The sequence below is a fragment of the Anser anser genome (genome assembly GCF_964211835.1).
Source record: "Anser anser genome assembly, chromosome: 3".
Classification (NCBI taxonomy): domain Eukaryota; kingdom Metazoa; phylum Chordata; class Aves; order Anseriformes; family Anatidae; genus Anser; species Anser anser.
In genome coordinates, this window is record NC_139722.1 from 1,250,826 (window position 1) to 1,264,894 (window position 14,069).

At 61.0% G+C, this 14,069-nt stretch overlaps 1 protein-coding gene across 3 annotated transcripts; it reads left to right on the top strand.

Annotated features, from left to right (window-relative positions):
- The first annotated feature begins 824 nt into the window (after positions 1-824).
- LOC310896911 (L-gulonolactone oxidase-like) lies at positions 825-13,709 on the top strand. Of its 3 annotated transcripts, none has more exons than XM_083829845.1 (12): positions 825-1,084; positions 2,536-2,637; positions 2,864-2,989; positions 4,211-4,305; positions 5,125-5,215; positions 5,905-6,090; positions 10,969-11,076; positions 11,355-11,431; positions 11,940-12,089; positions 12,409-12,573; positions 12,999-13,089; positions 13,304-13,709. In XM_083829845.1, the coding sequence occupies exons 1-12, from the start codon at positions 1,082-1,084 to the stop codon at positions 13,430-13,432; spliced, it is 1,323 nt and encodes a 440-aa protein (XP_083685971.1). In that variant the 5' UTR covers positions 825-1,081; the 3' UTR covers positions 13,433-13,709. The 3 variants fall into 3 exon arrangements, with proteins under 3 accessions (XP_083685971.1, XP_083685973.1, XP_083685972.1); XM_083829847.1 differs by lacking the exon at positions 825-1,084 and adding an exon at positions 1,109-1,291; XM_083829846.1 differs by lacking the exon at positions 825-1,084 and adding an exon at positions 1,365-1,640.
- The last annotated feature ends 360 nt before the right edge of the window (positions 13,710-14,069 follow it).

Below are 14,069 nucleotides of genomic sequence, written 5' to 3' on the forward strand. Positions count from 1 at the left end.
GCGAATTACTCATTAATTTGCTCTAATGCAGGCAGAAAAAACCAGCAGCGGGGGCTCGGGATGGTCAGCAGGCCAAGGAGCTTTGAAGGGAGACGTGGGGACCGGTGGAGAGCTCTGATGGAGGGGGGGGGGGTGCGGGGTCCGTCGCAGGCTGCGCTGCTCCTGCTCTGTAATTAAGAAGCAATTTTCCCCCGGTCGGTAATTGCATGAGGGAAGGGATGGGTGTCCCAGCGTGTCCTGCAGACACAGCTCCCTGCCCGATCCCTCCCCGTGGGTCACCTTGCTGTGGGTGCGAGCGGCTCGGGTGACTCGTTATCATCCTCCCTTAATGAGGGGCTGGGGACGGCTTCCTTATCACCAAAGCGCAGCCTCGGCGCGCCGCAGAGCTCGTGCAAGCGCCGCTCCTCGCTCGCCCGTCCGTCCTCCAGACGAAAGGGGCGACGGGGAGCTGCTACCAGCTCCTGCTCGGGCCCTGCCTCCCCTTCTGCTCACGGAGAGCAAGTTTTGGGTGCACGGCGAGCGTGCGAGGTGCGGTGGAAGAACCCCAGTGCGCGTGGAGAGGCGATGCTTGGAGGCCAAACCTGGCACCCCTCCCCAGCCCCGTGCACACACAGCCGGGGGTCACGCAGCCCCCAAAACGTGGCAGGGCTTTTCCCTATTGCCCCTTCAGCTGCTGCTCCGAGGAATGCTGTGCCTTCTCGTGCAGAGTCTCCTCCCAGAGCCCCAGGGTTCACAGCATCCCTGTAGGGTGAGCCCGGCTCCCCCCACCTGCCTGGGGCGAAGGGCGCAGCCCCTCTCCTCCCCCTGCAGAGCTCCGGGCAGGGCTGTTACTCATTGACCCCAGGCCTGAGGAGCAGCTGCTCGCCAACCCAGGCAGCAGGAGCAGCCCCACATCGCCCCACACCGCCCCACACCGCCCCACATCGCCCCACATCGCTGCCCCCCATCGCCCCGCATCATCGCCCCGCATCATCTCCTTGCATCGCCCCGCATCATCCAGCATCGCCGCCCCACATCGCCGCCCCACATCACCCCCACGTCCCCCTCCCCGCTCCATCAGCAGCTCCGGGAGGCCAGCAGCATGGTAAGGGGGAGCCCACCCAGCCGGGGGGGCGGATTTCCTATCACTTGGGGTGGGGAGGGAGGTGCAGGCAGCGCGGCGGGGCAGGCAGGGCTTTATTTGTTGTGACCTTCGACGGGGATTTAATAACAAATTAAATGATGAGATGAGAAACAAGAAAGGTTTATCAGGAGAGGGGGGAGGGAAGGCAGCAGATTCCTACGAAATAAGGTCAGGCTCCGGCTGCTGAGTAGGAATGTTTTTTCTAATTTTTTTTCTAACCCACAGATTTCTGATTTTTCTATTTTTTTCTGTTTTTTTTTTTTCTTTTCTGATTTTTCTATTGATTTTTTTTCTGATTTTTTTCTGATTTTTCTGTTTTTTTTTTCTAACCCACAGATTTCTGATTTTACTGACCACCTGCTTTCCTCGATTTTGTTCTTTTGCTTTTTTCAATACATTTTGTAGATTAAAGCAGCCTGCCTGTTCCCTCCACCTCTGAACTCAGGCAGCCCCAGCTGCCCTTCCCCTCGCCCCGAGGGCTCCGATCTCCCTTTGGGAGCTCTGCAAAGCCTGCGGGGTGTGTGTGTGGGGGGGACTGGGAGATTGGGAGGGGGGCATTGGGGTGGCAGGGGCAGAGGTGCTGGGACCCCACTGGGAGAGCCCTTACTGCTTCTTGGAGCAGTTCGGCCAGATTTGGGGTCTTTGCACAGGAGCTGAACCCATCGGAGAGAGGGGGGGGAAGGAAAATGAGATGAGGGGGGGTAGGAGAGGAGGGGACGTGAGGAAGGAGGCAGCAGGGGATGGTGAGGGTGCTGAGGTGGGACACGTCTGCTGGGGCAGCACGGAGCATAGAATCACTGAATCCTGGAGTGGTTTGGGTTGGAAGGGACCTGAAGAATCACCCAGTTCCAGCCCCCAGCCCAGGCTGCCCCCAGCCCCATCCAGCCTGGCCTTGGGCACTGCCAGGGATGGGGCACCCACAGCTCCTCGGGGCAGCCTGCGCCAGGGCCTCGCCGCCCTCATCGTAAAGAATTTCTTCACCATCTCCTCCGGGGCTCGGTGCCTGGCCCCATGTCGGCTCCTTCCTTGCCCAAGCCCCGTCCGGGCCGGCTGTGGGCAGGGGGAAGCTGCCCCCGGCCATGGGCCATGTGAGGTGCCCGGGGTGCTGAGACCGGGTCTGGGAAGAGAGCAGAGGAGAAGGGGCCACGCAAACAGTGAAAGCAGGGCTCTATATGTATTTATGTCCATATATATGTCCCCAGCATGGGCCCGGCTGGCTGCAGTGGGCCCAGCCGGCCTGTTCGCATCACCACTGGGCCTCCAAGGGTTTGGGGTGAGCCCCTGAGCCCCCAAAGGGCCAGGCATTTGGGAACTTGGCCCCAGGAGGGGGGCTTTGATGGGGAAGGGGGGGTGTGTGAAGGGCACTGGGGGGGGTTTGCTCTCCTCTGCTTCACCTCTTGGTTTTGGCCCAGGTTCACGGCCAAGGAGGAGTCAGGTTCCAGAACTGGGCCAAGACGTACGGCTCCTGCCCGGAGCTCTACTTCCAGCCCACCTCGGTGGAGGAGGTCCGGGAGGTAAGGGGGAGGCACCTCGAGAAACCAGGCAGGGAAAGCCTGCGGCCCCCCAGGGGTGCTCCGGTGGGTTATCGCCATTTTGGGGTGGTCCCGAGGGCCGTGTTAGGAGGAGTCCGGGCTCTGGGGGGGGAATTCAACCCCAATGGGTGAATTTTGAATGTAATGGTGGTGTCGGGGGTGAGAGTGGAGGTCGGGGCCTCTGCCCTTCTCCCTGTGGCCTCCGCAGATCCTGGAGATGGCCCGGCAGCGGGGCAAGAGGGTGAAGGTGGTGGGGGGCGGCCACTCGCCTTCCGACATCGCCTGCACCGACGACTTCATGATCCAGATGGGGAAGATGAACAGGATCCTCAAGGTGAGACCTGCTTTTGGCTGGGTGGTCCTGAGCAGTGGTGGCACGTTGTCGGGTTGGCCACCGAGGGCTGGGCATTGCACTGGCGCTGCCATACCTGGGGCAGGGGACGAGAGGGGAGTTTTCCTAAACTAGCCCCTGAAAATGCTGGCACAGGAATGGGGAACGGGCATTTCCCCCATGAAAAAGCATTCCTTGTGCACGGGAAGCATATGGAGCAGCTATAAAATTGCAAGGAAGTGAAGATGTCTTCCCGGGATGTGTTCGTTGGGTTTTCAGCACCTTGTCCTCAGCACCTTGTCCTCATCACAGCCTCAGAACCTCGGCACCTTGTCCTCATCATGGCCCTGCCTGCTGGTGGACAGGAGCCCTCTGGCAGCTCTGCCTTTCCTGGCTTGCTGGGTGCAAGCTTGCAGAGGTGCCTTTGGTACCCGTCTGGGTGTCCATGGTCCCCAGGTTTATGTCTGTGTCGGGTGAGAAATGTCCCTGCAGCAGGGAGGGGGATTGCTCCCTTTGATGCTGTGAAGGGCACAGCTCTTGCTGGGGGGCTCTGGATCGTGTCCTGAGCACCTTGGGGAGAACGGGGACCGCTGGGGCTCTCCTGCTCTTCTCTGCACCCAGACCTCAGGGGAGCAGGGAGCACTGGGCTCTTACTGGGCTCTTACTGGGGCTGCATGGCCAGCTGGTTACACACACTGTGTGTGTACATGTACGTGTATGTGTGCACACGTGTGCATATACATGCATGTTTCTGCATACCTGCACGTGTGTGTGTGCAGCCGAGGATGCAGACATCCTGACTGTAGCAGCAGATTCTGAGCTCTGGATCATTACTGGTAATTAACAGCAACAACTAATGACGGCAGGGCTCCCCCCGACAGCCCTGCCTGCCAGCAGCAGGATGAGCAGCACGGCAGCAGAAGCTGTCCTTGCAGCAGGAGCTGGCACGGCAGGGCTGAGCCGCTTTGCTGGGGCTGTCTGCTGCCTGCAATGAGCGTGGCGAGGGAGAGGGGATGCCTGTGAGGCACCGGGAACAGGGCAGGAACCAGTGGCACCACTGGGCTGGGTGATGTTTGGAGCTGGGGGAAGGTTTGAGAGGGGCAGCAGCTCAGCACGGAGCCCGGTGTGCATGGCACGCGGCTCTCCTCTCACCAGCCGCCTCCGGAGGAGCAGCGTGCCATGGGGTGCTCCTCTTCTGCCCGTCCCCGTGCCCGTCCCTTGCAGGTGGACAAGGAGAAGCAGCAGGTGACGGTGGAAGGTGGGATCTTCCTCTCGGATCTGAACATCGAGCTGAGCAAGCACGGGCTGGCCCTGGCCAAGTGAGTGGGACACGCGTGCGGGGCTGTCCCTGGGTGTCCCCCAGGTGTCCGTCCTTGCCCTGGGTCATCAAATGCTGGGACTTAGCAAATCGGGGGTGCTTGGAGAGCTTTTACAGCAGAACGGGGCCTTTTGGTTTGGGATCTGGTTTCTGCTGGGGTCCTGCAGAATGCAGGTCAAAACCCTCATGATGGAGGAGCTGATCCTGCCTCGGAGCAGGACGAGGGCAGCCTTCATCCCCACACCGGTACTTCTCCTGCACCCGCCTGCCTGGTGTGTTCTGTGTCATGAAGGAAAACTCTGCTCCCCAGCCGTAAAAAGGGTGATGGCTTTAAGCTAAAAGAGGGCAGGTTTAGGTCAGACATGAGGAGGAAAGCCTTCCTTTTGCAGGCTGCCCTGAGGAGCTGGGGGTGCCCCATCCCTGGCAGTGCCCAAGGCCAGGCTGGATGGGGCTGGGGGCAGCCTGGGCTGGTGGGGGTGTTGTGCCCATGGCAAGGGGCTGGAACCAGGTGGGCTTTAAGGTCCCTTCCAACCAAAACCATTCCAGGACTCCGTGATTCCATGAATAAGATGAGAGCTTCTGTCCTAGGGATGCCTTGAACGGGGTGGAGACCAACAACAGGCAGCTCTAGTAGGCCAAAGGAGGCTGATGGTCGATGAAATCAGACTGGAAATGAGTTTTTGACAGCAAATGGCAATCAAACTTTGGAGTATCCTAGCAGGAGGTGTGGGAGAGTCTTCTCTCTGCCCTGCCTTGGGATGTCTGCTGTGCCCAGAGGAGGAGGCTCAGGTCCTCACCCAGCCCCTTTGTCTGCCCGCAGTCTGGGAGCCGTTTCCGAGGTGGCAGCAGCCGGTGTGATTGGGACGGGGACGCACAACACCGGGATCAAGCACGGCATCCTCCCCACCCAGGTGAGACTTGGCGGGATGGGTTCGATGCAGGGACATCGACCGGTGCCTGCGGGGACTGTCCCCGCTCTGGGGCCGGTCAGCCTGACCCAGGAAGGACCCTGCCCCCGGGGTGCTGCCGCTATGGGGGCTTCTGTGAGCACAGCCCCCGTGTGCCCCCCCACAGGCCAGCCCAGCTCATTCCCTGGGACCCTAAAACACCATGATCCAGGCCCAGGGTCCTCTGTCCCTGTGCTTATGCTCCTGTAATTCAACAAAGTAGCTCTGTACCAAAGGGAAAGTAGTTCTAATATTGAAGGCCCCCCAAACCAAGCCTCTGTAGTGCCCAGGTTGGTTTTTAACTAGGCAGTTATGAAAACGCTCGGCTCTTAGCTCAAAGCCTGAGTGATCCCAGAGCTGGTGATCCCACTGATGGGTGTGGAGAGGTGAAGGCATGTGGGGGAGATTTACTTCCTCAGCTCCTGGCTTTTCCTGGCATCCCCAGGGAGAGGGGGGTCCTTTTATGTCACGGCATCAGAGGTGGCAGGATTGGGGCTGGTGGGGCCCGGCTCAGCAGAGATCACCCTGGCTGTGGTACAGGGTCTCCCTGCGCAGCCCCCGGCCGTGAGGCTTTGGGGTGGATGCGGGATTTGGGGCTGGGGACGGGACACCAGGCCGAGCGCTTGCTGACGGCCCTGCTCTGCTCCCGGCAGGTCGTAGCGCTCTCGCTGCTGACGGCCTCGGGGGACGTCCTGGAGTGCTCCGAGTCCGTCAACGCGGACATCTTCCAGGCCACCCGCCTGCACCTCGGCTGCCTGGGCGTCGTGCTCACCGTCACCTTCCAGTGCGTGCCCCAGTTCCACCTGCACGAGGTGGCCTTCCCTTCCACCCTCACCGAGGTAGGGCTCCCTGGGGCTGAGCAAAGCTCCTGGCAGGAGAAATGGGCAGAGGGGAGCTGGGCAAGAGGGGAGGGCTGCAGGGAAAGGCACAGGGATGAAACTGCTCAGCCTGGAGAAAACGGGGCTGTGTCTCTGCATCATCATCCTCGCTTCTCAGCATCAGTGGTCCCGGCCTGACTCAGCCCACAGGCGGCAGAAACCAGCCCCGGGGGTCCTGGCTCAGAGCCCGTCCCCTGCACATAACCCTCCTGGGTTTTAAATCTTTCATGTATCCCGCGGTTTTGAATCATTCCCACGTCTTGTGGGACCGAGCCTGGTGCAGATTCACTGTTCCAGCTGGAGGAAATTGCCCTGGCTGGAAACCCCGGGCTGCCGAGGTGACGTGCTGGCCAGCCCGAGCAAGAAGGAGGAGAAGGGGGTGCCAAGAAGGAGGAGAAGGGGGTGCCTCGTGTCCCACGGGTCCCGCAGGCATCCTGCTGCCTCCTGCTGCACCGCGAGCGGGGAGCCTCGCTTCTCCCAGCGACAGATGGGCCACCTGAAATAGTCCGAGAGCATCTTGTGCTCTCGGTCGTACCTCCATCCCTTCTTGTGTGTGAGGTCTGCACGTTTTTGTGATGGGGTTCTCCATCTCCCAGGGTTTAAATCTTTTTTTTTGAGCTGAACTTGAGAGGAACCACGCTGGGGATAAGAAAGGGCACAGTGGGTGGCACGTTTCAAGGGCCGAGCTGAACAAATCCCTTCTCAGCACCCAGCCACAGAGCTGCATGGAGCCCCGCGGTGGAAAACTCCCTTTAAACTATTTGCCATGTTGGCAAACTACTGGCCTCATCTGTCTCCGTCTTACCAAAGGTCCCAATCACCTCGACGGAGGTGCATGGCACTGGTGGCTGCCCCATCTGGGACCTCCCCCCAGCGGAGGTGACCTCCTGAGGAGGGCTTTGACCTGGTCTTTCCTAGATCAGGGTCTGGCACGGCCCTGAGACCCCGCTATGGTGGGAGCGATGCACATCCTTCAGAGGGCATTTTGAAGGCCCCGCAGGCATTTCTGGAGAGCAATTCCGAGGAACCCTTTCTCCTGGGAGCGCATCAGAACTGACTTTCCCCATCTCCGCCGTTATATAAACTCCTTTTAACGGCTGGCTGCGTTTCCTCAGAGCCCTCCCACCCTCGTGGTGCTGGGACATTGGATGTGGCCAGCTCCTCAGTCAGGTGCTGAGCCCCCCACCGCTGGCTCTGAGCTTGTCCCAGGTCACCTGCACCATTGGAGGCTAAAGCCAACAGCACAGGACCACCTGCAGATAGACCCTTGTGAGACCTGATGGCCTCCTAACACCACGGGACTCACTGGAAGGAGTTACCTTGCTGGATAGGGAAACTGAGGCACAGCATCCAGCAGGAAGAAGAAACCAGTGGCGACGGAAAGCAAATGCTCCTGGAGCTTGGATCTGCGTCAGCTTCTGGTCGTCTTTGTCCTCCTGCGAGGTCTGACACCCCCGCTGGTGCTTAAACCTCAGCAGCATCTCCAGCCGTTGTCTCATCCGAGTCCCACAGGTCCGCTTCCAGCCCTGGCCAACGACGGCACAAAACTTGGTTGAGCTGGGCTCATGAAAAATGGACGGTCCTTGGACCGAAGCAGCAGGATTCGTTGCAGGATTGATCAGCGCTGCGGCACCAGCAAAGCTCTGAGAAGTGCTGTCCTTAATTTTTTAAGGGCTGAATTATTCAGCGCGCTATTGGGGTGGCTGGAGCACCACCAGGAGTGAATTTAGCACGCTTCTGCAGGGTTGGCTTTGTAAATACCGATCCAAAGCAACCTGGTGGCCCTCGTAAGGTGCCACAAGAAGGAGGACGGGGAGGTCCGGGCACATCCCCAGGTGTGCTGGCATCTCTGCCTGCCTGCTGCCACCTCTGCTGCAGCACTGCAGGGCCTTGTTTAGCCCGGGAAGCAGGCAGGGAAGCTGGAGGAGCACGGCAGCCCCCAGAGACGTTTCTCAGTGTGCCCTGGCAGCTCGCACCGAGCTCCTCGCAGGTGTCTTCAGCTGCAGAGGCGACAAGTTTGTGTTTCGTGGCTCGGGAGCGTCTTATCTGGGAAGCGCTTGCGGCTGCCCTGGTGTCCCGTGGCAGAGAGTTCCCTGCTTTAAATGCACTTAAACGTGGCAGGGTCTGCCAGCTCCTCGTGGCTTCATCCTCAGCCAGGCTCTGGCACCTCTCCTCGGCCCAAACCTCACAGAATCCCCGAGTGGCTGAGGTTGGAAGGTGCCGCTGGGGCCACCCGGTCCGGCCACGGCGTGCCCTCCCCATTCCCCGGGGACCAGGGATGTGCAGGGTGGCTTGGCGCTGCCCTGGACCTCTCCTAAGGGCCAATCTCGCCTTGAGCAATGGAGGGGTGCCAGCCGGAGGAAGGTTTTACACCTCCTAATCTGCCTTTTAGCGAGGAGCTGGAGCCTTGTGCCGAGCAGGGGCCGGGCTGCTCGGGGCATGCCCTCAGCACCGCGCGGCCCGGCGGGGCCGGCGTGTCTTTCCCTGTCCCTCGGGGCTATCAGGAGGACAAAACAGGAATGCACTCTATAAATATTAGTGCCATTATCAATTCTCCGTTGTCGCTGCTCCTCGCTTGCTGCCAGATCTCCGGCTTTCATGTCGAGCGGCCCAGCGAAGCGGAAGAGAATAATGGCAAGGGAGCAGGTTGCCTGAAATATTTAAGCCCGAGTTATCTAAGACGTTGCAAATAATATATGTGTCAGAGGAGCCGGGCTTGGATTTGCAGTTATGTAAGGTCTGCATGCCTTCTTTTCTGGCCTCGTGATCGTCTTCATCCCTGGAATACGCTCAGCTGCTCTGGCTGCCGACGGTGACCGGGAGCAAGGCAAGGACAAGGGGGGTTCGTGGCACACCTGAGGCCACCTGAGCCTCGAGAAGTCTGGCTCTGAGCCTACTGCTTTGCACCCAAACCCTCCGTGAGGGGTCCCAGGGTGCTGGGACGCATCCCTTGAGCCCAGGTCCCCCACGGCCGCCCGGTGCCCAAACCTCTGTGCATCCCCTCACAGTGCAGGGCCTGGACCTGGTCCCTCCTGCGCTGGGGTTGCCTTTGGTGCGTGGAAGTGGATCTCCGAGGGGGGCACGGGCAGCGGGGGAGGCTCAGCACCCACCTCCTCCCCCAAACCACAAGCTCCCCGTGCTCCCTGGCTCTCCTGCATCGCTACGATGGACCCAAGGGATGGATGCCAGTGACTTTGTGTGCTTCATCCTCCGCAGCACCCTGCCCACGTCTGCCCCTGCTCCCAGCCCACTTGCCCCACGTTTGCCCATTCCCCAGGGCCCAGCTGGGGCAATCGAGCCCGCACCGTGCCCGACCCGCGGCTCGGCGAGCCAGCACAAGGCAACAGCGTGTTTTGACCCGGCCTTTACGCAGCAGAGGGGTTTGTTCCGGGAGGGAAGCGAAGCTCAGCAAATCCCCCGGGTCTCTTTGTGCTCCAGGGCCATCTCCGTTGCGTGCTTTGGCCACGTAACAGCGAAAAGATTTCCGCTGCCAACCTCTGCCTCCAACCCAGGCGGCCGGTAGCGTCCCCAAGGACTCCCGGCCAGCTCGCTGCCCTCGGCTCTGCTGCAATTAGCCTACAAAGCCGACGGCTTATTTACTTCAGACCGATCTGTCTCTATCAAAGGGATCAAAGGCGCACATTTTAAAGGTCGCCCTGCTGGCAGTTTGCTTTTTTCGCTCGGGAAGACGAGCGGGCGCCGCAGGATCACCTTGGGAAAGCTGCAGAGCGCTGCTGCCCGCTGCACCCTTCTTTCCGCCACTTGTTTTAGCTCCTCGGTGCACTTGTTCCTAAACCAAAGGAGTGAAAAAAAAAAAAGCGTGGTCATGGCTTCTGTCTCTGCTTGCACAATCCTCTGTTTCCTTGGGGAGGCAAGGAGCTGAAAATAAGGACTTCTCCAGCCAGAAAACGGGCTGCCTTGGGACCTTGTTGGAGAGAGCTCGTGGCTCTGCAAGCAGTGCAGATGTGTGGTTGATGGCAGCAGCGTTCGGTTGTTAATTAACACTAATTGCAGGAATGGCTGTGTGCTGTCCCACCCACCCTGAGGTAACAGCCACTGAAGCGAGTGCACGATGGCCGTAGCCTTATGGTGGGGTCACAGCGAAATGCTGGGTGCTAAAACAGCCCAGCCTGCTGATTAATAGCTCGTTAATACAAATCTGGAAGCATAGCTCGTTAATACAAATCTGGAAGCGAGCAGCCGTGACCTCCCCGGGGTTATGTCCGTGGGTCACTGCACCCTGCACGCTTCCCCTGTGTCAAGCAAATTCCTGGAAGCAAAGCCTCTGGGTTGTCTTTGCGCCTTCCTGCAAAGCTGGAAGCGATGGAAGATCTCTGCTGGGAGGAGCTGGGGATGGGGAGGCTGCTCGAAAAGTGACGGAGCCCCGGCCGAGAGCACCATGCCCGGGGCAAGCACGCGTCCTCGGCAGCCTTGCACAGAGCAGGGACGAGGGCTGGTGTGTCTTCCCATTTCTGTGTGTGCAGCTGGGTCAGGCACAGACGCCCTTGGAGATTTTCTTTTCCGTGTCCCTGGGACAAGGCTGAGTTTGTCCTGGGGCTGCAGCCGCCCCCGAACCCGTCACCGGCATTGTCCCGGCTGTCACCTCTGCGCCTCCCTGTGCTTTGCTGTCCTCGGCTGCCAGCAGGCAGCTCGCCCACGGTGTCTTTAAAGAGCTGCCTTTCCTAAAGCTCCTTTCTGTGTCTTTATGAATAATTTGGCGACTCTGCGTTCGGAGCAGGGGACGTCTCTGGGATGGGGCCGTGCCGCACATCCCGGCTGTGTGTGTGCGTCCTGGTTCCACCCCAGAGCTGCAGGCCCCGTTTCCTCTGGTTGCTGCAGGTGCTCGATCACCTCGAGGACCACCTGAAGAGATCCCAGTACTTCCGATTCCTGTGGTTCCCGCACAGTGAGAACGTCAGCGTCATCTACCAGGACCCCACCAACAAGGCAGGTGCTGCTGGGCCCGGGCAGGAAGGGAGAAGGGGCCGTGCCCAAAGCTGCATCCCTCAGCACGGCCACAGCTGGGGCTCTGCAAGCCCTCAGCACCCCCCCTCCCGAAGCCTGCCCTCTTTCTGGGGCTGGATGTGGCCCTATTTCATCACGGGAGAGGGATCTGGGGGTCCTGGGGTGCCCTTCTCCAAACCCGTGCTCCCCAGTGGGGTGGAGAAGGATGCAGTCCCTGCCGGTCCCTAATGACCATCGTCTTCCCCTGCTTGGCTTTGCAGCCCCCCTCTTCCTCCGCCAGCTGGTTTTGGGATTATGCCGTCGGCTACTATCTGCTGGAGTTCCTGCTCTGGATCAGGTAGGAGCGCAATCCGGGCAGCGCCCGGGAGGAGCGGGTTCGGGTGGGTTTTGTCCAGGGCTGGCCTCATCCTGCTCTGCTCCCTGCACCTCTGCACGAAGACCTGTGCTGCTGGGTGTCCTCGGGATGGCGGCAGGGGAGGGCTGCGCCCCGCAGCACCCCGTCCATCCATCCCCGGGAAGAAGGGGATGAAGAAGGCTGCCTGCTCCCTTCCGAGCGGCCTCCTGTGCCGGAGCAGCGGGGCTGTGCTGGGGCTGGTGCCTGGGGCTGCACTGCCCTCTCGTGTGCGCATAGCAAGAGCAGCGTGCTGAGGGTTTGCAGCAGAGAAGGAGCTTTTAGGGGGCGGCGTTGGGTGCAAGTCCTGAGCCCCAGGGTGGGCTCCAGCCCCGTTCAGAGGGCACCCCCTTGCCCAGCATCCCTGGGATGAGGCTTGGGGCACCACAGCTGCCGCCCTGCCCTTGGCAATGCCCCGGCGCCGGGGTCTCACCTCCTGCTCTCCCCCCTGCAGCACCTTCGTGCCCAGCTTGGTGTGCTGGATCAACCGCTTCTTCTTCTGGCTCCTCTTCAGCTCCCGGGTGGAGAACGTTGCCGTCAGCTACAAGATCTTCAACTACGAGTGTCGCTTCAAGCAGCACGTGCAGGACTGGGCCATCCCCATGTAAACGGCTCCGCGGGCCGCCCCAAACCACACGCCGTCCCCTGCCCGTGCTCTGCCCCAGCCCACGCTGCGCGGAGCAGGAGCAAGGCCACGGGGAAAGGGTCCTGGCTAGCAGGCACCATTGCCGCCTGCCAACATCGCATGGGGACCTTTGACATCCCTGTCCCGGGGCACCAGCTCCACGCACACCACGTCCCAGGGCGCAAAGCGATGGGAGGGGGGTGCTGGGATGGGCCCTGACTTAGCGTGGGGCCAGGGATGGACCTGGGGGGGTTCGAACTCAAAGGGATCTGACATTAACTGTGCTGCTCCTGGGCAGTGAGAAGACGAAGGAAGCCCTGCTGGAGCTGAAGGCCGCCTTGGAGAACAACCCGAAGATGGTGGCGCACTACCCCGTGGAGGTGCGCTTCGCTCGGGGGGACGGGATCTGGCTGAGTCCCTGCTTCCAGCGGGACAGCTGCTACATGAACATCATCATGTACAGGTGAGCTGCAGCTCCCTCCTTCTCCTCTCCTCTCCTGCTGCTGCTCGGGTTGTGCTGGGGAGCACCGGGAGCCGTGCCCGGGGACCTGCCAGCAGCAGCGCACAGCTCAGCCACCACCGTGCTGGTGGCATGGAATCGCAGAATCCCAGAGCGGTTTGGGCTGGCAGGGCCCTCAGAGCCCCCCCAGTGCCACCCCCTGCCATGGGCACGACCCCTGCCCCCAGCCCAGGCTGCCCCCAGCCCCATCCAGCCCGGCCTTGGGCACTGCCGTGATGGTTCCAAGAGAGTTTCCATCTCTTGGTGCAGGTCAAAAAGCCAGCAATGGGTCCCTGGCATTGCCCTTCTGCCCTGGGTGAGGGTTTTTTTGGGGAGGGTGTGCAATCCCCTCCACGGCCCCTGATGTTATCCCCCTACCTGTCCCTCAGACCCTATGGAAAGAACGTGCCCCGGCTCAACTACTGGCTGACCTACGAGGGCATCATGAAGAAGTACGGTGGGAGACCGCACTGGGCAAAGGTACAGGTGGCCTCGCAGTTCGGGGGGGGTCCTTCTCCCTTCTCTTGGGGGGGGCTTTGCGGCTGGGAGAGGCTCAGAGGAGAGCCCCAGAGGGAGATGGGTGCCTCGAGGAGCTGCGGTGCAGCCCTCTGCGTGTGGGGTTTACCCAGGGGGGCTTCCTGGCAGTGTGTGCCCCAGCCATGGACAGCCCCCCGTGCTTCTTTCTCTCCTTCAGGCCCACAGCTGCACCAGGAAGGACTTTGAGAAGATGTACCCGGCCTTCCCCAAATTCTGCTCTGTCCGGGAGAAGCTGGACCCCACGGGGATGTTCCTGAACACCTACCTGGAAAAGGTGTTCTACTGACAGCACGGGGATGGATGGGGTGGTGCAGGGGACGGAGGAGAAGCCAGCCATCAGCCCTGGCTCTCAGGACGCCCCCAAAGCTCACGGTCCTCGGTGGCTGCACCCCCAGCTCTGGTCTCTGCCCTGTGATGGGGGCTGGCTCTGATCTGCGAGCTGGCAGGGCTCTGCGGTGCCTGGAAGCCACTCCTCGTGGTCACTCCCTGTCCCCCCGAGATGTGCCCAGCCCCAAATGTCTCCCGTCCAAGCCAACATCTCAATAAAGACGTTTCTCCCAGCAGAGCCAGACTGCGCATGTGCTTGCAGCCCCGACGCGCGTGCAGCGGAGGTGCCCAGCCCTGGGGACCGGAGAAGGGGCTCCGTGTCCCGGGTCAGGGCTGGGCACGGGGACTGGAGCCCACTGCACGGCCTGGGCTGGTGCCAGCCGGGGTGCAAGGCAGGGGACAAGGGACACCAGTGATGTCTCGTGACATCTCTGGGGTTGCTCTTGCTGGGCGATGAGAGCGCATTTCTGGGCAGATGAGCTTTGACTTTCGGCGCCATCGGCTGGCACAGGGTGGTCCTTGGCCTCTGGGTCCTGCTTGTTTCAGCTTCCCTCGACCCCGGGCAGGCGTTGTGGCCAAGAACTGGCCACAGAACT